This window comes from Aedes albopictus, chromosome 1 (assembly GCF_035046485.1).
Source record: "Aedes albopictus strain Foshan chromosome 1, AalbF5, whole genome shotgun sequence".
Classification (NCBI taxonomy): domain Eukaryota; kingdom Metazoa; phylum Arthropoda; class Insecta; order Diptera; family Culicidae; genus Aedes; species Aedes albopictus.
This window is the reverse complement of record NC_085136.1, coordinates 158,018,963-158,043,962: the sequence shown is the minus strand read 5'-3', so window position 1 is coordinate 158,043,962 and position 25,000 is coordinate 158,018,963. Positions and strand designations below refer to the sequence as shown.

General features: G+C 42.8%; 2 protein-coding genes and 1 long non-coding RNA gene across 4 annotated transcripts in view; 1 reads left to right on the top strand and 2 right to left on the bottom strand.

Moving 5' to 3' along the window:
- LOC115254054 (anaphase-promoting complex subunit 1) overlaps nucleotides 1-25,000 on the bottom strand; it is a 33,211-nt gene that overhangs the window by 5,373 nt on the left and 2,838 nt on the right. Inside the window, exons 4-5 of the mRNA XM_062845646.1 lie at nucleotides 1,145-1,469; nucleotides 1-470 (exon numbers count right to left, since the gene is read on the bottom strand). Of these exons, the coding sequence (XP_062701630.1) occupies nucleotides 1-470; nucleotides 1,145-1,469 (795 nt within the window). The remainder of the gene's footprint in view (nucleotides 471-1,144; nucleotides 1,470-25,000) is intronic.
- Nucleotides 11,633-22,010, top strand: LOC109433489 (uncharacterized). 2 transcript variants are annotated; one of them, XM_062845636.1, is made up of 3 exons: nucleotides 11,633-12,437; nucleotides 12,498-12,560; nucleotides 12,620-22,010. In XM_062845636.1, exon 3 carries the CDS (start codon nucleotides 13,897-13,899, stop codon nucleotides 19,501-19,503), a length of 5,607 nt encoding a protein of 1,868 aa, XP_062701620.1. In that variant the 5' UTR covers nucleotides 11,633-12,437; nucleotides 12,498-12,560; nucleotides 12,620-13,896; the 3' UTR covers nucleotides 19,504-22,010. The 2 variants fall into 2 exon arrangements, with proteins under 2 accessions (XP_062701620.1, XP_062701621.1); XM_062845637.1 differs by having other exon boundaries at nucleotides 12,498-22,010.
- LOC109405404 (uncharacterized) lies at nucleotides 22,255-24,994 on the bottom strand. The gene is made up of 3 exons (XR_009996237.1): nucleotides 23,803-24,994; nucleotides 23,522-23,733; nucleotides 22,255-23,454 (listed from the first exon to the last, which is right to left on the bottom strand). It is a non-coding gene; the product is annotated as an uncharacterized LOC109405404 (long non-coding RNA).

Below are 25,000 nucleotides of genomic sequence, written 5' to 3'. Positions count from 1 at the left end.
TCAAACGAGACGTAGTTGTTGCAGAGTGCAATGGCTGTACCGGCGATAGCATATGGAGTTCCTCGTCGAAACGTGTTTCTGCTTGTGCTGCTGGCACCGTTGGCAGCAAACTGCTGCGTCGCGGAAAGCCCTGGGATGTAGCAAAAGATGCACTCAGGGCAGTAGACGTGACGAAACTACTCAGAATGCCGCCCACGTGCACTTTGCCGACCTGAGTCGACCCGGAGTACAGCATGAGTGTTCCACAAGGTGCCAACACTGCGATCATGTTCAGACGCTTCATGCAGACAGCATCTACTGCAGGGATTTGAACGGCCACCGTGGCAGGTGGTATCAGGATGTTGTCGGTGGAACTGCCATCAATCCGAATTAGGCTCAGTTTTTCGGATCGAGGAAGTAAGAAGCATAGGTAAGTATCGCCTACCAAATCATCGTGTATGAAACCTTTCGATGCCATTTCTGGAAACTCTCTGGAATGAAAATACGACAAAATAGGATTAGGATCAGGGAATGAAATTATCAACAAATTGAGACGAAAAACGGCGTTTTTCGAGCAACTGATTTTTTCTGTTTTTACTTTTTCTGTGAGAAATGTTTATCGGTCGTTGCTGTTTGTCCCCGATCAAAGATAACCGAAAACTGGAAATCGCTCTTTTCATTTTCGCTATTCAACTTTATCGCCTGCAAAGTTATCGCGATAATTATCAGAAAACAAATAACAAAAATTTGCTGCTAACGGGATTCGAACCTAGACCCTCCACAAAAATGTGTATGAGCGCGCACCATAACCACACGACCACACAAGCTGCTCGAGAGAGGACAGAAATTTTATACATAAAAGCTACAGTCGGTGCCGACGGCACTACGGACAGGCGAACAAAGAGCAGAAAGCAAACCAGTCAACTTTTCATTGTTGCTGATAATCGATTTTCGGCGCTGCGGAACGAGCGAAAACACATTCTCGGGAGAAGCTCGGGTCTGAATTTATCGCACGTCTTTTTTCGCCGATAATGCGTGTGAGAGAGGTTTTTACAATCGCGATCGTGATCGATAATTTCATTCTCTGATTAGGATATCTAGCAAGACATAACAGAATAAGCGTTTCTGTAATCTATGGATTTCTTTTTCATTATGTTTTACTTACTTCCACTGACTCATGTTGTCGGTCCAAACGTGCTCCAGGCAGTACTCCGGAACGATCGGCTTCGAAGGTTCTGATTGGCCTATTTTCCTGACGTCCATCAGTGAGACGGATGCGCCCAGTGTCGATTGCAACCTTGACAACGGTGTGGTACCAGCCGTGGCATGAGTCTGCTGCATATGGCTACGATTGTTCGTACCGGCCACACCGGTTGTGTTCAGGTTGAACGAACCCACTTGGCCGAGCTGCAAGTTACTGGCATACGGGCTGCTGTGGGTGGCCCCGAAACTCAGCTGGCCTACTTTTGATGTGCTGTGACGTGCTAGAACTGATTGGAATACATAAAATACAGGGTGTGTTATTTATCTACCGCCAGCACGAAGCCCAAACTTTACAATTTTAATTTAATGCATTTATCCAGAATTCATGTTTGTTATATCCACTATTCACATTTACACTTCAGGGATTTGGTTTACCTTTCAATTGAGAAAATAATTCAAATTCATATTAAACATAAATACACAGAACAAAAATTACTAGCTACGTTTGGCTGATTTAGGAAAGAGAGTGCAAAAAATCCTAGATCTCAGATTATCTTAAAACGAAGACGGCTAATAACAAGACAGACAGCTCCCACCCTATCGCAGGCGACAAGGTTGAAACGCCCTCAACGATTCACAGGAACATTAAACATGATTGTGTGCGTGTATATGCAAATACGTACACGGAAGCTGTAGCATCTCACACACACTTATTAATTATGTTGTTCCCGGGAGTCGTTCGCGGCGCTGGTGTGCTTGAAGTTCTCAGAGTATATGGAGCAAGAGGGCAGATGTCTTGTTATTAGCCGTCTTTGCTTAAAACTAGTAGGGTATGTGTGCCATCAGTAATCTCACGCTCCCACATTCATCCTATACAAAAACAGGCGATTACGGCACCGATTAATTCCTGTAATGGTTGTAATCAGGAGCATTAGTGGACCCCTCACACAATGTTTATGTTTGAGTTTTGTCACTTGAGTCAGAGTCAAAAAACGTGTACAGTAGACGTTCGATAACTGCAACATGTTTACGTTTCACTTACCGAATGAAATTCGATAACTGCAACAACTGACAGACGTCAAAGAACTGTCAGTTGCTGCAGAATGCAGTCAATGTGTATAAGTAAAACATCGCACTGCAACAGAAGTGCATGCGAAAAACATCGCATCGCTGTTGACATTTCGTTTTGACGGATAGCGGTGCGATAACTGCAAAATTGTTGCACTTAGCGGACTTGCAGTTAAACAGCATTGCAGTTAAAGCGTTTGCACCGAGCGAACGTCTACTGTACAACATGTAACCACAGATGTGATGTAACGATCGCTGTGAAATAAAACTAGATTTCGACACTGATTTTTCATTTGGGCCTAACTGACATTTTCGAGTTCTCTTCATCGATCCTCTCTTTGTGTTATCACAGAATGTGTATTAAGTTTTCCAAAGAATGTTTGGTTGAAATGCGAAGAAGACGACTACATGTTGCTATAGAAACAAAAAGAATAATGATTTTGTTTGTTTTGATCAAGTTATTAGCGAAAGAGAGAGTCGACGAAGAGAAATCGATCAAGTCAGTTAGGCCCTTATGAAAAATCATTATCGATTTATTCGTTTATTATTTCAGTAACAAATTTTGAAAACGACGTATAATCAATGCTACACCATTGATTATACGTCGTTTTCAAAATTTGGTACTGATTTAACGTATCCACTATAGATATTGTGCCTTGCAAGATAAATCCGCGAAACGCGTTTGTCTTCTTCTTTTCCATCATGTTGCAAAAATATGACCGCACCACTATGAGCGATCTGATGGTCAGAAAATCTGCATGCGGCGCTTATATCAAATCCACATGAGGCTGCGGCGATATAGCCGCGAGGAGATGCACGCGATACAGACGCAATGTGGAAATGGAAAAGATGAAGCCGCATCCCCCTGCAGCATCACTAAATATTGTCGCGCTTATCTTTTATTAGAGTCCTGCGGCGGTCGTACGCTCGCAAGGCATACCGCCGCATGACAGTCGCAAGGCAAAACAAAAGAAAAAGTGATCCCGCCAAAAACAAAAGCACGTGGGTTTCGCGAAGTGACAGATGTTTTTGAATGTATTTGTGACGAACGGCAAGAGTAGCTCAGTGGAATGAGTGTTCTTGCTGTCAAACCCCACATATAGTGGAATTATATACTTTTAAATCTGGTGACGCTCTTATGATTAGTGACTGTCGCGCTAATATCAGAAGCCAGAGGCAGATAATCGCCATATTCTGATTTTTCTTGAGAGGCATAATAACATCCCGATTATTAAACACAAAGCCGACGAGGTGATTCGTATGCGTATTTGAATCAATGTCGCGATAAATATTATTACGATTTCTGGCCACCTGAGTTGCCATTGTGTAAACTTTTGTTTTGATATGAACGGCCTGAAGGCTGCTGCGATGCTGCTGGGTGGGTGACAGTATCTGTTCGATTTTGACATTGCGTCTGTATCGCGGGAATCTCCTCGCGGGCATATCGCCGCCGCCCAATGTGGATTTATTATGAGCGCCGCAATAGTAGAGTAAACATAGATCCGCGGACACCGCTGACTAAAATGTTTCAAGCGTGTAAGTAGTAATTTTTAAGAGTGTGACGGTTGAATATGACGTCATGCGCTCCAATCGTGACGTCATGCTCGTTTGGATACAGATTTTGACAGTTCGTTTGGATACAACGGATTAGTGCCATTTACACCCTAATAGAAAAATATGATACAACGTGCTTAACAACCCATTCGGGTTATCATCTTGATCATACAGGGAATGATACAATCATTCACCCTATCAGCATTGTATAATACATTTTTATTAGGGCACTTATCAATAAGTTGATTCAACCAAGAGGTTCAATCTTTCCTTCAACTTCATCAAGAAACATAATTTGATGGAAATTTTGCTAAATGTATTGCATGCATTTTTATTGAGGAAAACATGGATGATAATGTTGAATCTTGATGTAAATACTGACCAACCTGCAAAAGCGAGGATTGAGGCTGGTAATCATATCCTCAATATTTCCCCTCCGAAAGATTGATCCAACCACCGCTATCATCCAGTTTGACCAAACCATCAAGATCATCCAAGTCCGTCAAACTTTCCCCTTGAGTTGTTTTATTCGATCAATCCAGCAGGGTAAAAGAGTCAGCAGATTGAGCGAAGACCATTCCATCAGTGAGGAAGAGATAGCAATTCACCAACATTCAGCGCGTGGTTTACGGCGTTCATGGTGGCCAGCTCAATTGAATTTTATGGAATGCTTTGGAAGCAAATTTTTAGAAATAAATAAAGTGTCACGTTTTTGCATTGTAAATAAAATAAAGACTTGATCATTATAAAAGTGCAAATTTCGATATTTCACTTGCTTATTCAATTCCATTAATGATTATGAAAAAATAATGTATTGATAATTTTGGTTATTTACCACGTCATATTCGATTTTTTGTAAGCATTCATAAACTCTTATTTATTGAACCCAATCTCTCGGATAAGTATGATGAATTGGTAAATAGTGGATCTATTGACTAATTCATCATTTTTCTATTTTTCCTAATTTCTTGAGAAGGTTGATTGTCGAAGTTCGTTTCAACAATTAGTCACCCAGACTGAAATTAATCTTCGGAGCAATGAACAATCCACGGCTCTTTATTCGGAAGATTAATAAATTCCTGCATAATAATGAGGATGAGAGGAAGGAGGGTGTAATTTTAAGTTTACAATTCAGGAATGATTGGTAATTAAACATATAACTTTGTAGCATAAATAATGTAGATATAAGTTTCTGTTTGTAACATAATTCGCATAGCGCATTTCATATAAGTAAATTTAACTTACGTTTAGTTCCCCTAGTGTAATCCGGAGGGTCTTGGGTGGTGTATATATTCCTAGTAGCTGTAAGGACATTTGTTATAATTTTAAGCTGTTACAGTAGACGTTCGATAACTGCAACATGTTTACGTTTCACTTACCGAATGAAATTCGATAACTGCAACAACTGACAGACGTCAAAGAACTGTCAGTTGCTGCAGAATGCAGTCAATGTGCATAAGTAAAACATCGCACTGCAACAGAAGTGCATGCGAAAAACATCGCATCGCTGTTGACATTTCGTTTTGACGGATAGCGGTGCGATAACTGCAAAATTGTTGCACTTAGCGGACTTGCAGTTAAACAGCATTGCAGTTAAAGCGTTTGCACCGAGCGAACGTCTACTGTACATAATTTATGCTGTCTCACCGTTTCGGTTTAGCTTTAGGAATCATAGGTTATGCACTCTGCGAACCGAAGGGTACTTGCACTGTAGTATTAGGCACTAGTTTAGGAAATATCCATTAGATTAAGGCATGTATACATAAAATAGTTCATATACCTGATTTCACTTGTCCTTAGGATCAAATATAGTTTAGGATCAAAGTAGGATTTAACAAATTAACTTTATAGAATAACTTTAGATAGTAATATTATGAATTCGATTGGAAATCAAAAAACTTTTTTTGAGAAAAATATTTTTGCTAATTTTGAGTTGTTTACAACATACAACGGAAGTGACGTATATGATAGTGCATCATTGAACGCACACTGCGCACCCCACCCGGTACTGAAAAAAAGTGTCGCTAGTCGAAAAGTGTCGCTAGTCAAAACGTCGCTATTCGGTTTGGTGCTGGCGCCATAATATTTCACTAGATATTATCTACGCAATGTGTTGTTTTTTGGCTTATCATCTACTCACGATGGTGACAGGCGGTTGCTCTGTCACTCCTAAGTCAGGCCGTCAAAGCAATGAAGGCAGGGCTGCTACAGAGGCACAAACACAATGGGCGCGCACTGTTAGAACAGTTCACATTGATGTTTTTTAATTTCTAACACAAGTTATGAACTTCTACCGGTGAACCAAAATACTTCATACAAAATGGAGCTTAAACAATAAGTATTATCAGTTAGGTTCAAACTTCAACATGTAAATTTGGAAATCACTCAAAGGGGATTTTCCCTCTTACAAAATTTAAAGTTAAAAATAAATAAATAAATAAACAAATAAATAATAATTAGGTTCGAACAAGGTTTGATTTTTGCTAATGTCATAGTAAATATGTAAAGCAGTAGAGGTTTGGAAAACAAAGGCTGTGTTACGTTTGTAATATAGTTAATACGTTGTAAAGTAGTTTTAAGAATTTTCCATGGATTGCATTCTCCAATTGGGTTTTTAAATTAAGAAAAATGTAATGATTTTTTGATTTTATACGAAAGAGCACCTTTTTCTGAACCACCATGATTTTTTTCAAATTTTTAGAACTTCATTTTGGTACCTAAAATCGATTTCGAAGAGATTTTTCGAAATCACCTTTTGACAGCTGACCAATTGCTTGACAGCTCCGCTCAGTACAAAATGCGACGAGGGGTGATTCGACAAATCGCTCCCATACAATCTTCAAACTGATTTTTAAATAGGTTCCCGGGCACCAAAATTCATGAAAATTTGGATTTCGGCTCAGTTTTGCATGCAGATTCTGAATATGGAATTATCTTAACACCGCTAAAGAAGCCAATTCATGGAAAATTCTTCGATTGTTGCATGGAGTGTGTTACGTTTGTAAATTGTTGTGAACATTTTGTCTGTTTATTTTGTATGTTTTACTAAGGTTTGTACATTTGTCCCTGAAATTTAATGTGCATTTGTAGCGCTCCAAAAATTTCAGGAGCGATCCAGTACAAAACGCACAAGCCGTCCCCTAACACGGACATCAAATTGTAGACGGTCTTGTGTTGTTGCCCGAATCTGGATGCCCCCTTAGGATTAGAAATTCACGGTGCCCCCACAGACCGTTATTATAAAATAAAAATGTCCATCAAAACGAAGTTCAGGGATCGATTCCTGGTACCATTCTGCACCTCTGGGCAAATTTTTAAAATAATCCCTAGGAGGAATCTCAAGAAATCTCGATTTGATGTTTTATACTGAGAAATTTTAAAGAAATCCATGTTCAGATTGGACAATATTGCCTAAATACCTACAAAAATTTCCCAAAGTGTTCAAAGTTGTTTCAAACCAGTATATATTTATTAACGTTACTTCAATTATACATATTTACTACTCACCCAACTCAGTTAACTGATTAAACTGACTTAAGTATGTTATGCTAAGCCATACACTAGTTTTAACAAACGCATTTAAAACTAGATTTTTTCATCATTGTTTCATAAACAAATTTTACTTCCAAATGATATACATTAAAACTTTCCCCGATTCTACAACATGTTTGCAATTTGCACTCCAATTTTCATAGCGATATTAGCGTTCTCTGTGGAGTTATGGCAATACATGTGAAACAGTGTTGAAACATATTTTTTCCTACAATTTTCTACTGAGTTGATTAAGTGCGTTGTGGTATATATGTACGATATACGATCTTCAAAATCAGAATCATTTCTCAGTTTTCTTAAAATGAATAACGCTTTCAGCCACAATAGTCATAAACAAAATTGTTCTTTTTTTCGATATTGCTAAGCTTTTTGAACAGGGGCGCTCAGTGTTTAGTATTGTATTGTTCCTTGCTGTAAATGCATCGCTCCTATATGAGGCGAGTATTGACACATAATCGATCCGATGACCTTAAGGAAGTGGCCAGCGCCGTTATTGGCTTTCAAATGTTGAACACTCGAATTGTGCACATTAAGAATGATTAGCTAGTCCCAAGCCTAATATTCATTGGTACTCTGTGCAACTTCGATTGCTCTGGTCAATCACGGAGTAGCAAATACGATGTGTACGGTTATCTTCGAATTTAATTTCTTTGATATTGCCTAGAATTTTGAACATTTTTTTGAATGAAAAGTGCTACATATTCTTGCATATGAATGAATGAATGTTAAATAAAGATCTAATAGTACACCAATTTTGGAAGAACAGGAAACTACGACGTATAATTAGTAATTACATATTTAATACGTTGTTGTGGATTCATGACGAAGTAGAATAACATCTTCCAAATGATATTTCCTTACAAACTAGGATACTACTCGTGAAAATTTGGCGCTATTTCTATGAATGTTGACTACATTTTTGAAGGAATATGATTTACGCGATGAGAAATACGATGCAACTGATTTTCAATTCGTACCCAACTATTCGTACCCAATTTTTTTTTTTTTTCAAAATCACTTAGGTTTTCCATACATTTGGTTGATTATATACAGTCGAGACTCCTGTTAAATACTGCCACCCACTTTATGCCCACCGCAGTTTCTCAACTGTCTTACATCCAATTCAGCTGATTTTTAGTGCGATTAGTGCTTACTATATACTCCATCATATACAAAAAAATGAACTAAATTGGTTAGAGGACAGCCTGGGAAACGCAATGGGCGTAAAGTGGGCGGCAGCGTCTAATAGAAGACCCGACTGTATTTTGATATTTTGATTGGTTTTATCTCAACGGACCACAGAGGCACACCACAACGCACTTAATCGACTCAGTAGAAAGTCATAGAAAAAAAATGTTTCAACACTTTTTCACATTTATTGCCATAACTCCACATTGAACGCTGATATTGCTATGAAAATCGATGCATGGCTTAGCATAACATACTCAAGTCAGTTTAATCAGTTAACTGAGTTGGTTAAGTAGTAAATATGTATAATTGAAGTAACGTTAATAAATATATACTGGTTTGAAACAACTTTGAACACTTTGGGAAATTTTTGTAGGTATTTAAGCAATATTGTCCAATCTGATCATGGATTTCTTTAAAATTTCTCAGTATAAAACATCAAATCGAGATCTCTCGAGATTCCTCCTAGGGATTATTTTAAAAATTTGCCCAGAGGTGCAGAATGGTACCAGGAATCGATCCCTGAACTTAGTTTAAATTCCTAGACCAAAACAAGCTATGAATGCCGCAACAGATGCTGCGAACTAAAGGCGAACTGCCAAACAAAATACAATTTTAGGATGACTGATGGACCAAGAACAAAAATGAAACCTCGTCATACTGGGATTGGACTACGTTATCTACAGTAGACGTTCGCTCGGTGCAAACGCTTTAACTGCAATGCTGTTTAACTGCAAGTCCGCTAAGTGCAACAATTTTGCAGTTATCGCACCGCTATCCGTCAAAACGAAATGTCAACAGCGATGCGATGTTTTTCGCATGCACTTCTGTTGCAGTGCGATGTTTTACTTATGCACATTGACTGCATTCTGTAGCAACTGACAGTTCTTTGACGTCTGTCAGTTGTTGCAGTTATCGAATTTCATTCGGTAAGTGAAACGTAAACATGTTGCAGTTATCGAACGTCTACTGTATTTGGATAACTGGGCACAATTTATGTTATGTGTTGCATGTTTGTGTTTTGTGCATTTGTAATGTTCCATTTTGTTTTTCGTATCTAAGTTCCCAGACGTGGGGCCCGATACGGAAAATAAAATGTACATTTATAATGTTCCAATTTATTCGTTACATTGGTGCCCAACATGGGGCCCAATAGGCAAAATAAAATGCGCATTTGTAGGGTTCCAATTTTTTCGTTACATTGGCGCCCAACGTGGGGCCTTGCGCATTTATGAGGTTCAAATGTTTTTCGTTACAGCTGATAAGAGGTTATTGCCATATTGATTTGTTTGTTTCGGCTATAATTGAAAATGTTTGCTTTATCCGTTATTAACAGGTTTATCTATAGCTAGATTGATTATTGCGGCGCTCATAATAAATCCACATTGGGCGGCGGCGATATGCCCGCGAGGAGATTCCCGCGATACAGACGCAATGTCAAAATCGAACAGATACTGTCACCCACCCAGCAGCATCGCAGCAGCCTTCAGGCCGTTCATATCAAAACAAAAGTTTACACAATGGCAACTCAGGTGGCCAGAAATCGTAATAATATTTATCGCGACATTGATTCAAATACGCATACGAATCACCTCGTCGGCTTTGTGTTTAATAATCGGGATGTTATTATGCCTCTCAAGAAAAATCAGAATATGGCGATTATCTGCCTCTGGCTTCTGATATTAGCGCGACAGTCACTAATCATAAGAGCGTCACCAGATTTAAAAGTATATAATTCCACTATATGTGGGGTTTGACAGCAAGAACACTCATTCCACTGAGCTACTCTTGCCGTTCGTCACAAATACATTCAAAAACATCTGTCACTTCGCGAAACCCACGTGCTTTTGTTTTTGGCGGGATCACTTTTTCTTTTGTTTTGCCTTGCGACTGTCATGCGGCGGTATGCCTTGCGAGCGTACGACCGCCGCAGGACTCTAATAAAAGATAAGCGCGACAATATTTAGTGATGCTGCAGGGGGATGCGGCTTCATCTTTTCCATTTCCACATTGCGTCTGTATCGCGTGCATCTCCTCGCGGCTATATCGCCGCAGCCTCATGTGGATTTGATATAAGCGCCGCATGCAGATTTTCTGACCATCAGATCGCTCATAGTGGTGCGGTCATATTTTTGCAACATGATGGAAAAGAAGAAGACAAACGCGTTTCGCGGATTTATCTTGCAAGCAGTGTTTGGACGAAAAAGTGATCAGTGAACCACTCGGCAGTTTTTCTTCCCTTCTGTTGGTTCTGTTTCAATTACCAAGCGGTGTATGTTCTCTCGTCGAGTCGCATGGTTCACGAAGGAACACAAAGAGGATACTCCGATATAAACAAGCTGCGGCGATGAGCGGGCATCGCTAAGTGTAACACTTACCGATGATCGCTCATCGTTGGCTTGGGGCAACTGTGAATAATCGTTATTTTCATCAGTATTTAATGCGTTTTCGCTTTAAAAACGTGAACTACTATTTAATTTAACTGTATTCATGACGTTGCAGGTTGTGTAGTCACAATAAAAAAAAGAATTATGGCAATAAAATATTCTTACCGAAAGCATCGCTTTCATTAGCGTCATCGAGCATCTTCTCTCTTGATTGCGCTCTCGTATCGAACCGGGCAAGAGAATGAACAGCATTTCGGGGAGCGTTCCCGAGCATGTTGGTTCATGAAATGTTACAATCGCGAATGTATCACTTGCTGAGCATGGACCATTCAGTGGTTCGCGATAAAAATCCACACACTGCTTGCAAGGCACAATATGCACCGTGTGACTGGCGCTATTCATCAACACGGATCTATGTTTACTCTACTATCTATAGACGAGTGCACCCAAAGTATCTAAATACCCAAGGTAAGAGATTCCCGCTAATATTCACGGATTAGTGAGAAAAGGAAAAAAGCAAAAAATAGTTATGAAGTTTGTGCTGATTTGTATGGGGACATCACTATTTAGCAAACTTTCTTAAGAAATTAAGCACTCCCATCTTAGAAGCTATTATTTAATTGCATCTGACTGCATTAAACGTGACCTCCATGCAAGGGGTTGGTCACTCGGCACATTGTGCCCGGCACACATGCCGGCACATTGTGCCCGGCACACATGCCGGCACATCTCGGCACACATGCCGGCACATCTCGACACAATCCGGCACACATGGGCACAACATAGAAATCCAACTTTGCGGTATGGAATCAAACTGTCATTATACTTACGATTGCAAAAAATCCCTTCATACAGATTCTAGACAAGTGTTCTGGGTGGAATTTTGTCGGTAAACACCGACTAGACCAATAACATTCGCCAAAAATAGACAGGATTATAATTAGCGCAAAAACATTCTAAGAAAATATTCCACTGGGCACATTCGGCACACCTCCGGCACGTTCGGCACACTTCGGCACACACTGAAAGACAACCGGCACAGTTTAGGCACATATTGGCACACGCTCAAAAATCACGGCACAAATGAAGTGTGCTGAATGACCAACCCCTTGCCTCCATGCAATAAAATAGAAAATATCGCCATTTGAAAATCGGTAACAATTTTTTTTAATTGATTCTAAACCTATTTTTTCAGCATTTAGAAACATCCAAACTAACAAAACTTCACAAACTTTGCTGAAATAATGACATTTTAGTGTAAAAACACTGTTGGCGAACCCCTTGGAAAGCCTTCGCCGCAGTAGTAGTGAGTCCCGTTACGCCCTTTACAATACGCGATCCGAGATCTGTCACCAATGACACCTCTGAGTCAAAAGAAGATTTGTCAAAACCAACGATTAATTTCGAGCGATCGTACATGTGTTACATTATCTCGTACATTATATTAAAGTTATTATTCTAATAAAATTGAATTGTATTGGCTAATAGTATTTTGCAACAGAAAAGGTAAAAAAGGTGAAATTAAAATGTATTATGAATCATGCTAAAACTAAACTAATTGAACAGGAATTATTATCTGGGAGAATTGAGGAGTTCTAGTTTTGGAAAAGCCAGCGAGGAACACCAAATGTAAGAATTTGAAATTAGCGTAAGGAAACCTGTTCTATAAAACTTAAAATATATTTCAGCTTGAAGCTGCGTTCTACGTTGCTGAAAAGAGGTGTTGATCCGTCGCAAAAACCGAAATTCTCTCCCAACAAACTTCAAGATTTGAGGTTAGATTCTACGTCTGGTCAGGATGAATCCAGCTAGTCATTGTATGCTGTGTGATCGCCCGGACAATGCTGACGATTTAGTCCAATGCGACAAATGCGACGGCTATGTACACTACACTTGTGCAGAAGTAGGGGACTCGATTGCCGACGAAGATCGGAGTTTCACCTGTCAGAGGTGCATCGAGAGGCTTGATGCTATCACCGTTTCTTCGCAACGATCCAGCAAGCGGACAAGTACGTCCACTCGCAGTAGCCTGAGTGCGGCTCGATTAAGAGCCGATGCACACGGGCGGCGCGTCCACGCAGCGTGCACGCAAGTGCGTCCTGAGTTACACACAATCAAATGGGAGGATGCACACGAGAACGCAACGCTACCGCACCGCAACCGCGCCGCACCGTGTGCGTCACGCAATGTCAACGCATACCCCACAGGAACGCTGCGGCGACGCAGCGTGAATTCACGCAGCGTCAAGTAACGCTCGTGTGCATCGGCTCTAACATTGCGATTGCAGCAGCTGGAAACCGAACGACAGAATCGGCTGAAGGAACTTGAGGATGCCGAAAAGTTCCAGCGATTACGAAGACAAGTAGAAGCTGACTTTGAGAAACAGAAGCTCGAAGCTCTCGAAGCTCAACTGGATGACGAAGAGAACCGCAGTACCAGAAGCAGGGTGAGCTCCAGAGTGATCCGGGAAAACACCAATAAGTGGATTGGTCTGTCAAGTGAGAGAGCCGGTGGTGCAGTCGCACAACGATCGAACCAGCAGAGTGGAGCAGAGCTGGAGACAGTTAGCCCTAACGACAGCTCGTTCCCTTGCAACGTCGTCGCTCAATCACAAGATCCAACGGTTTATGAGGCCACGTGCAACGTAGATATTCCGAAGAGCGTTCCAGCGATTCCAGTTGCCACGAAGTCGCTGCCCAGGTCTACGATAACGAGCAACGTAGATGGATCAACCCAGAAGCAAAGGGCACCCAATCCACAAGTCGAGGGCGTGTCCATCGATGAAGTCCACGAAAAAACGTCCGGAGGCGCAGGTTTGTCTACCTGTCCCCAGGTAGGAGATAGTATTAGTATTCTAAATGTAAGACTAGAACCTATCGCCGAAGCTGCCCAAACAAGTACACCCAAACCACCAATCGAAAATGTAAGCATTCCCAGTTTTACCGTTAGGGACAAAGGTCTAGTAATGTCGAGTCAAGTAGGCCAACACTCTCTCTATCGCAAAGTGCCAGAAATAGGGGAACCACCTCCGATATCAAGTTCAACTAGGTTGGGTAGACAATTAGAACCAAGACAATATCAAAAAACAAATGCGGCGGGTATAAATTCAAGGGTGGGCAGTCAAGTCAAAGTGCAATCGTCTGAGCGTTTACCGCCCGCGAAATCGAAACATTTTTCCGAAGTGAACCGTTATGAAAGTGTGCCTCAACTACACCAACAGCAGCTAGCCGGTTTGTCATCAGTGTTACCTCCGGAAGCAACAGGAATGAGTGCATCAAATAGGTTGCAATCAACACAGCCAAGCTACCAGAGTGCGCAGTGGAATCAATCGGTGCTACCACCCCCAGGCTTCGAAAAGTTCATAACCAAACCAGCAGTCCGGTATCAACAACCGGGGATGTCGCAGTGCTATCCAGCCCAACAGTCCGAAAATTCCAACGACCTCGGATATCACCAGAATCAAGCTTCAGTTTCGTCAGCGCCATTGCCACCGCAAGCAATGTCATCTTCGAGACTGTATACATCGCAGACAGCCCCAGAACCTTCTCATCCGCCCATTCTCAATAGGCGTACTGGACCCACACCTGATCAGCTAGCTGCTCGTCAAGTTATCCCGAAGGAGTTGCCTGCATTCGCAGGTGATCCACAAGACTGGCCACTTTTCTTCAGCTCGTTCAACAACTCGACTGAAGCATGCGGATATAACGATGCAGAAAATCTGGCTCGGCTCCAACGATGTCTTCGAGGTCATGCACTAGAGAGCGTTCGCAGTCGTTTGCTGATTCCTGAGTCCGTGCCCTACGTGATGTCTACACTAGCAAGACTGTACGGTAGGCCTGAGGTTATAATCCATTCGCTGTTGAAGCGAATGCGAGAAATTCCCTCCCCGAAAAGCGACGATCTTAAAACCTTGATCAAATTCGGTATGGGAGTAGGCAATTTGGTGGAACATATGATTCTGGCCGACCAACGACAGCACATTAGTAACCCTATGCTGTTACAGGAGATGGTGGATAGACTGCCACCTAATCTGAAGCTGCAGTGGGCTTCTCACAAGCGATCGTACCAAAATGTTGACCTGGCTACGTTCAACGATTTCATGACAGACCTGGTGGCGATGGCAAGCGATGTTACGTTACAAATGGAACCAGTGCAGACAAATTCCGGCAGATGGGAGAAACCTAAGAAGGAAAAGTTCTCCAAAGAAAAACTGTTCGTGCATCAACAAAGTGCGGCCGCATCAGGTTTGAAAAGCATCACTTCAAATCGTCAAAGGGAATCAAGTGACTTAGCTGCTAAGCCCTGTACGTTTTGTAGTAAAACAGATCATCGAATTGCAGAATGTCTAGAGTTCAAGAAGCTGAATCTAGATGAACGATGGAAAGTTATGAGACAGAAAGGACTTTGCCGTATTTGCTTGATCCCCCACCGCACTTGGCCGTGCCGCTCTAAACAAGAATGCGGAATAGAAGAGTGTCGCATGCGTCATCATCCGTTGCTTCATTCTAAAAAGCCTGAACCAACCGCTTCTCACCCGCCTTCTCCGGCAGTCCGGAATATTGCTCACCAGCACCATCACACCGCTACATCGTATGCCCTACTGCGTTACATACCTGTCACGCTACACGGAAACGGAAAGAGCGTAGAGCTGTTCGCTTTCCTTGACGACGGTTCTTCATCTACTATGCTTGAGGCCGGAGTAGCGAATATCCTTGGAATAGAAGGACCCAACGAACCGCTTTCCCTGGGATGGACCGGAGATGTGACGCGGATCGAAAAGGAATCACAACGCATTGAAGTTTCTATCACCGGAGCAAGTGGAAAAAAATTTTGGCCGTTGAAAGCCAAGACTGTAGGGCCTCTGAAACTGCCGTGTCAAACCGTGGATTACGCAGAATTATGTGAAACGCACCCGCATCTAAAACATCTTCCTCTCATCAGCTACACCAATGTTTCACCTCAGCTCATAATTGGCGTTGACAACGCCAAACTGATCAGCTCGCTCAAAAATCGCGAAAGTGCTACCGGAGAACTAATCGTTTCAAAAACCCGACTTGGATGGTGTATATATGGAACTCATACTGCTAAAAGGAGGTTCGTGGAGTTCGTGAACACTCACGTGGAACTAAGTGACAATGAAGCTGGTCTGCACGACCTGTTCAGACAATTTTTGGCGGTTGAAGAAGCGACTATCAAGCAGAACCCCCAATCAGAAGAAGATAAGCGAGCCCTGATGATACTCCAGGAAACCACACGAAGAGTCGGTAGAAGGTTCGAAACCGGACTTCTGTGGAGAGATGATGACCCCTGTCTACCCAACAGTCTCCCAATGGCTGTTCGTCGGATGGAAGCTCTGGAGAGAAAGTTGGCGAAAGATCCCTGGCTTAGTGATAAAGTGAGAGGACAAATTGCTGAGTATGTGGAAAAGGGATACGCTCATCCAATCACTACAGCCGAAGTTGAGTCAACGGAGCCCGGACGTGTTTGGTATCTACCTCTAGGTGTAGTACGAAATCCACGGAAGCCTGAGAAAGTTCGGTTAATATGGGACGCTGCAGCACGAGTGGAAGGAGTGTCACTCAATGATAGAATGATGAAGGGACCGGACTTGCTAGCCGCACTACCAACCATTTTACTCCGTTTCCGACAAAAACGGATAGCCTTCAGCGGAGACATCAAGGAAATGTTCCACCAATTCCTTATCCGACCAAGGGACCGTCAAGCACAACGATTTGTATTTCGAGAATCTCCAGACCAACAACCAACCATTTTCGTGATGGACGTCGCTACCTTCGGCGCATCATGCTCGCCGTGCATTGCGCATTACCTAAAAAATAGAAACGCCGAAGAGTATGCCGAACAATTTCCAGATGCAGCTACAGCAATCATCGAAAATCACTATGTCGATGACTTCCTGGACAGTGTAGACACGGTAGATGAAGCTGTCCAACTGATACAGGAAGTGAAATATGTGCATTCAATGGCCGGAATGGAAATTCGCAACTTCTCATCCAATTCCGTTGAGGTGCTAGGACGCATTGGAGAAGTAGATAAAAACCAACATAAGTCGCTGAGTCCGGAAAGCGTAGAACGAGTCCTCGGTATGGTATGGAGACCTTCAGAGGATGACTTCAGTTTCGAACTCAACCTTAAAGAGGAGATTCGGAACATCGTACAAAGGCAGAAAGTACCGACAAAACGTCAAGTCCTCCGTACAATAATGTCGCTATTTGATCCTTTGGGACTGGTGGCGCACTTCACCATACAAGGAAAGCTTATCATGCAACGAATTTGGAGAACCGGAGCTGATTGGGACGACGCAATTGAAGGAGACGTTCTGGAAGAATGGATAAGATGGAGTAAGCTGCTCGAGAGGATTAGCGAAGCTCGAGTTCCACGATGTTTCTTTGCAAGCAGCGGAGCAACGATAAAGGACAAACAGATCCATGTTTTCGTCGACGCCAGCGAAAATGCATACGCATGCGTGGCGTACATCCGAAGTTCCTATGAGGATGATGAGCCACGGTGCACGTTGATAGCAGCGAAGACAAAGGTGGCACCGTTGAGACCGTTATCTATTCCACGGTTAGAGTTGCAAGCAGCTCTGGTAGGAGCTCGGCTTCTAGATGGTATCTGCAAATCGTTGACCATACCAGTAGGCGCCCGATACCTTTGGTCGGATTCGACAACCGTCCTCGCCTGGCTTCGATCTGAAACTCGTCGTTACCATCAGTTCGTTGGATTCCGAGTAGGAGAAATTCTGAGCATCACCACGGTTGATGAATGGCGTAAAATTCCATCCAAAATAAACGTTGCTGACCAAGCGACAAAGTGGAGAGATGGTCCCAGTTTTGATCCTAAGGACTGGTGGTTTTCTGGACCGGATTTCCTAAGAGATCCTATGGAGAATTGGATGGAGCAAAACGAGGGTATGTACGAGACGACAGAGGATCTACGGACAATTTGCTTACACCACCGGAAAATAGCGTCACCGCTTATAAACGTCGACCGTTTTTCTCAATGGTCGAGGCTCTGCAGGACCGCTGGCTATGTAGTGCGGGCAGTGAAGCTGTTCCTTGGTATGAAGGCGACCGGTCCATTAACCCATGAGGAGTTGCAGAGAGCTGAATCTCTGCTATGGCGGGAAGTGCAAATGCAGGAGTATCCAGACGAGTATGCTACGCTTACCCACAACAGAGATATATCTGAAGAACCAAAACAATTAAACAAGTCAAGCCCCCTCTACAAAATGTCACCAGTGATGGATGCAGATGGGGTGATTAGGATGGACAGTCGAATTATTGCAGCACCAAGGGTGACTCTGGAGGCGAAATATCCCATCTTGCTTCCCCGAAACAGCCGTGTGACAAAGTTACTGGTAGAGAGCTACCATATTCGGTTTCTGCACCAGAATAATGAAACCGTCTTCAACGAGCTTCGACAGCGGTTCCGGATTCCGCGGCTTCGCACGGTGATTGCGAAAACAGCGAAGGAATGCCAGTACTGTCGTATACGGAAAGCATCGCCGCAGCCTCCGATCATGGCTGCACTCCCCGAAACACGTTTAACCGCCTTTGTACGACCTTTCACCCACACAGGGGTAGATTATTTCGGCCCAATCCTTGTTAAGCAGGGACGAAGCCTAGTCAAACGATGGATCGCCCTGTTTACCTGTCTTTCGATCAGGGCAGTACATCTCGAGATTGTACACACCGTATCAGCTTCATCGTGTATTATGGCTATTCGACGCTTCATTGCTCGTAGAGGCTCGCCACTGACCTTTTGCTCAGATAACGGAACCAATTTTGTAGGAGCAAGTAATCTATTGAAGGAACAACTACAGGAGATCAACAAGAACTGTGCTCTGAGCTTTACGAACTCGTATACAAAATGGCTGTTTAACCCACCATTGGCGCCCCACATGGGAGGCTCGTGGGAGCGCATGGTCCGCTCTGTTAAAGCAGCAATGGCAGCGATCGCAGAGTATCCCAGGCACCCCAATGACGAGGTTCTTGAAACCATAGCACTCGAAGCGGAGTCGATCGTCAATTCAAGACCACTAACCTACATACCGCTGGACAATGTAGAACAAGAGGCACTTACGCCAAATCATTTTCTTCTCTATGGAACCCAAGGAATCAACCAACCCAGTCAAGATATAGCCGTAGACCATACAACGTTGAGGGATAGCTGGAAGCTGGCGCAGTACCTAGTGGATACCTTCTGGAGGCGCTGGGTGCACGAATATTTGCCCACCCTAACTAGACGAACGAAGTGGTTTCAGCCGGTGAAGCCGATGATGCCAGGAGATTTGGTGATTGTGGTTGAGGATGGCAGACGAAATGGATGGCTACGAGGACGCATCGTTGAAGTAGTGAGAGGAAAAGACGACCAAGTTCGCAGAGCTACGGTGAAAACATCGAAAGGAATCATAAGCAGACCTGCAACAAAATTGGCGCTGCTGGACGTTCGAGGTCCAGCTGAGGAGGCGGAAGCAGACAGGGAGAACGTTCCGGAACTACACGGGTGGGGGGATGTTGGCGAACCCCTTGGAAAGCCTTCGCCGCAGTAGTAGTGAGTCCCGTTACGCCCTTTACAATACGCGATCCGAGATCTGTCACCAATGACACCTCTGAGTCAAAAGAAGATTTGTCAAAACCAACGATTAATTTCGAGCGATCGTACATGTGTTACATTATCTCGTACATTATATTAAAGTTATTATTCTAATAAAATTGAATTGTATTGGCTAATAGTATTTTGCAACAGAAAAGGTAAAAAAGGTGAAATTAAAATGTATTATGAATCATGCTAAAACTAAACTAATTGAACAGGAATTATTATCTGGGAGAATTGAGGAGTTCTAGTTTTGGAAAAGCCAGCGAGGAACACCAAATGTAAGAATTTGAAATTAGCGTAAGGAAACCTGTTCTATAAAACTTAAAATATATTTCAGCTTGAAGCTGCGTTCTACGTTGCTGAAAAGAGGTGTTGATCCGTCGCAAAAACCGAAATTCTCTCCCAACAAACACCAACTTTTCATAACTAACGCAGATGTGTTGGTGAGTCTCATTTTTGACATTTACGGGAATCTCTTACCTTGGTACATATTTATATACTTTGGAGTGCAGCGCCCGCTGAAAGTTCACTCGGGCCGCGAATTTTGACACCACAGCGGGGTCGACTCTCAACAACTTCTACCCAGCTGAAAATTTGTTTAATTTATTGCATCTAGTTTTCGCGATGAAGTTGCAAAAATATGGGCTAGTGCATTAACTATATGCATATGCATCACTTTAAATGTAAATTCATGTAAGAAATCAAAGAAAAATATTATCAGCGCATTTTGGTGATGTATCTCTGAGTAGAAGTTGTTGGGAGTCGACCCCGCTGTGCTGTCAAAAATTTTCAGGCTCAGTGAACTCAATGTTCATCGGTGCACTCATCTATTGGGGACTACGAAGCAAATTACCACAGTTGACCATGTGCGTGAAGCGCCGATTTTTTAACATGGGGAAGCATAGGAAGTCAATTTTAAAATGCTTCTAAAAAATTCAAAACATTATTTAATTAAAAACGGATTGATGTACGGATTAAGAACCTTCGTTTTCTACACAATCAGTACTTAATCTGGGAAAAAACTTTTTAATCAAAATAATATGCTTAAAAGTTTGCTAATAGTCTATTTTACGAAACGACAACAGTGTTGATATTGATATTAACACTCACGGGCTTGGGCGCAACCTCCTGTCAAATTTTCATTCATGAAATGAGCGATCAGCTGATCCGAAACGTCTCGTAAAATGGCTCATTGAATTTCTCATTACGTACACCAACCCGCTTTTAATTAAATATTGTTTTGAATTTTTTAGAAGCATTTGAAAACTGACTTCCTATGCTTCCCCATGCTAAAAAATCGGCCCTTCACGCATACAGTAAACTTTTTCCAGGTGGCAGCAGCGTACCTTCGAACTCTCGAATAGTATCCACTAAACAGAAATCAAGCATAATTTTTCAAATCGACGTATCTAAGTTTTTCACTGATCTGAGTAAATTCATGGTCAATGTTGGCGACCATTCACTGAAATAGTTTTTTTTATAAAAAGACTTTTCATAAGTTTTTTCGTGCTTAACATCACCAGGGATATAGCACGCACTAGGTAAGAAACAAAACCTACTCATTCCATATCATTTTCACAATGAATTTTGAAAAAAATTCACATACACCGGGTTGGTTAGAGATACGTCATGCCAGATACGTCGCTTTTGTATGGTGCACCGTTACTTTTGATTTTGGCTAGATACGTCGTTTGGTTTTCTCATATATCAAAACGGTGTATCTATCAGTAAAATTGTAAACATCAAAATAGTTAGATACGTCGTTTCGAAAAAGATGCTTAGTTAAACAAATTAAGCAATAAATCATCAAACAGTGATGTGAATTCTTCAATTTGCTTTATGAATCATGCATGCAGCAGTTAACCCGGATTTGTTTACATTCTCGAGTTACGTCGGATTGAAAAGTTATGCTTGAAATGTCTTGCCTTTTTCCGGACAGATCTGGAGCAACATTTGAAAAGGGCATACAAGCATTGGTAAACAATGACTTCACACGTCGCTCCTGAGCCCCCCTCAGCTTATTCACAAAAACTAAGACCGTTGTCAGATAGAGGAAACATCGATCTTTCGGATAACGGTGTTCATTTGCGTGGGCGGGTTGCTGTTATGCCCTACGGAGCGCTCTAGAAAAAAGACACAAGACCTCTTGGCCCCTTTTCAAATGTTGCTCCAGAGATGTGTCATGAGTCATGACAGAAATGTTCGCTCGTCGTTTGCAAGGAGAGTAGCGGTGTCGAACATTTCTATTTTGGTTTTTTTTTTTCTGGCAGCAAAATGACAAGACATTTCTGACTAGTGGAGACGTGGGGCAAGGTCGAGAAATTGCATTGCCTTCGATTGGCAATGCGAGAGGCTGGCGAAGAGCTCATTGGCGAGGCACTTGAACTCCTCAACGGTGAACAAGTTGTTTGACAACCCAGGCTATTTCTCAACAAAAAAATCATCGAAAATCGTTGTTCGCATACAGTAGACGTTCGCTCGGTGCAAACGCTTTAACTGCAATGCTGTTTAACTGCAAGTCCGCTAAGTGCAACAATTTTGCAGTTATCGCACCGCTATCCGTCAAAACGAAATGTCAACAGCGATGCGATGTTTTTCGCATGCACTTCTGTTGCAGTGCGATGTTTTACTTATGCACATTGACTGCATTCTGCAGCAACTGACAGTTCTTTGACGTCTGTCAGTTTATTTTATTTATTTATTTATTTATAAAAGAAACCATCGGACTTATAGTCTAAATGATTGTAAAAACTTAAACTAAACAACGTTTACATATTAAAACTAAATTAAGCCAAACAATACAAATTACAATTTACTAAAAACATTTAACATCATAGTAGACGCTGACGTTTGACGCGGTTGGAAAAGCGCCGGACAGGTTCCCCGAATTCGAATTCATCTTCCACCGTAGAAAATGTCCTTAGCATAGCAGAGAATGGTTCGTTAAAGCCATACGAGGTGCGATGAAAAGCATGATGTATCACAGCGGTGTTGCGAGTCCACCGGGATGCACGAAAGCCAATCCTGGCCAACAAGCCTGGTTGTTGCAGTTATCGAATTTCATTCGGTAAGTGAAACGTAAACATGTTGCAGTTATCGAACGTCTACTGTATATCTAAAAAAATATTGATCGAAGCTGGAATCGAATTACAGTAGACGTTCGATAACTGCAACATGTTGTTGCAAGTGTCCCGACTAGGTAGAGCGGAACTACCTTAAGCTAAGGGGGTCTAAAGTCACAAACACTGAGGGCTAAAGCACCACGAAAATCACAAAACAGAGCAAACTCATTTTAAATACATATATTTAGTATTTCGCCAAACATGGCCTCCTATTCTGGGGTCCTATTACCTCCTACGCTGCGCTTAACTCTTAGGCTAACAACATTGCTCTTAATTCTAGCACTCACGGACTCTGCATGCTCTTACTCCACCGGACATCCTTCCAGTGTGGGCCTTCCTTGGCTCCGTTGATGCTGCGCCGCCGTTGCTTTCCCAGCGAACATGTCTGCGGACCCTCGATCGACGGACTGCCGACCAAAACTCCTCCCAGTGCGTGTATTGGCGTCGACCGCGTCGGTTTGGTTGGTGTTCCTCCTTCTGACCAACTCGCAATCGGTGATAGGCCGGACGGAATATCGATTTACGGCACCGCGACCCTCACGACCTCGCTCGTCCTCGGCGCTCGTTGAGCGGATGAAACTACAAGAAAAAAGAGCCCTGCAGGCAACGAAATATCAGCGTCACATCTCCACGGGCCAGCTAGGGCAAATCTTACCCTTTTGAGGGGCTCTCTGTTGTTCGACAAGATGAGATCTATGTCGCGGCCGTTGTGCTTCTGCAGCGACCAGACGTTCTGCTTATCAATCCGCCAATTCACGAAATGTCCCCAGTTGAAGTATGATCTATTGAACAATGAGAAGCAATTGATCTGGGTGTTCCGATGATCTATGGTCTAACAGCGCAACTCACCTGCTCGGAGATCGAGCTGAACCCTGGCCGGTAGGGATACTCGCCACTTCTCTCAGCTCCGCGTACAGTTATCTTCGCTCTGTGCGTCTAGTCCCAGGCACCCGTGCGGACAATCACTGATCGGGATAAGTACTTGCCGATGCTGGTTCTGCTAATCCGGATGGTTTGCTTTTGCATGCACTTCCCCTTCTCGGTAAACACACGTGGATTTGCTGTCAATTTAAATATGGCGGAAATTAGATTGGTGGAAATTGGGCAAAGGCCGTGGTTACTCAGCTCACCTTCTGTTGGCCTGATTTCCTTCCTTCAGTGGACCGATCAACACTCGCGATACACTTGCGACGAGGTGAAACAGATCAGCTAATCCGGTGCGCTGCTCTGGATGGGATTTTTGCCGAAATCCAAGCCAAGGATTTCCACTACCGATGATTTATAACGTACACGATGTGGCTTGGTTTGCAGACGGAGGACAATTGATCTCAATGCGGCGCGATCGTTCGTTCGCACCGTCGGGCGGGCCTTGGTTGTGCGAGTGTCATATAGGAACAAATTTCTCCAATGCGACGATGCCACCAAACGGTCGCTCTCTTCCCTCTCTTGCGCTTTTCTGTAGTTGTGACGACGCTTCGCGCTTGTCTGCCGTTCTGCGTCCCAGCGGCGGAATACTTTCCTTCGATGAGGGTATGATTTCCTCGTGTGGCAGCAAATTCTGGCTGATGGATGTGCGCATGCGTGCGCTGTTGCCGCTGATTCAACCAGCGTTTTACACTGTGGTAGTGCGTGTTGTCTCTGCTGGACGATCGACGATTGTAGCATAGCCCGTAGGCTGATTGTAGTTGCATGGGAGTTGCGCAGAGGTTTTCCGAACGTGTTTCGCGGAGCAATGCATTTTCAAAATGTTGTGTTTTACTTGACTTGCTTAATGTCTAGTTCTATACTAAAAACATACTATCTTAGCAGAACAACTTAAACGTAACAATGTTTACGTTTCACTTACCGAATGAAATTCGATAACTGCAACAACTGACAGACGTCAAAGAACTGTCAGTTGCTACAGAATGCAGTCAATGTGCATAAGTAAAACATCGCACTGCAACAGAAGTGCATGCGAAAAACATCGCATCGCTGTTGACATTTCGTTTTGACGGATAGCGGTGCGATAACTGCAAAATTGTTGCACTTAGCGGACTTGCAGTTAAACAGCATTGCAGTTAAAGCGTTTGCACCGAGCGAACGTCTACTGTACAATAGAATTGAATCTCTGAAGAAATCTCTTCAGGAAGTCTTCTACAAGTTATGGGTAGTACGCAGATCTCGATGTGTGGTAAATTCAGGCAAGGAATCGTTAAAGAAATCATAAAGCGTCGCTTTATTCCGGATCCTAGTAAATACCGAACTGAAACGAAACGTCAAATCGAATGGGGCTTGCTGTGTTAAATTTCTTGACCATTCCGGTCACAGAAAAATAATGCACCGAAA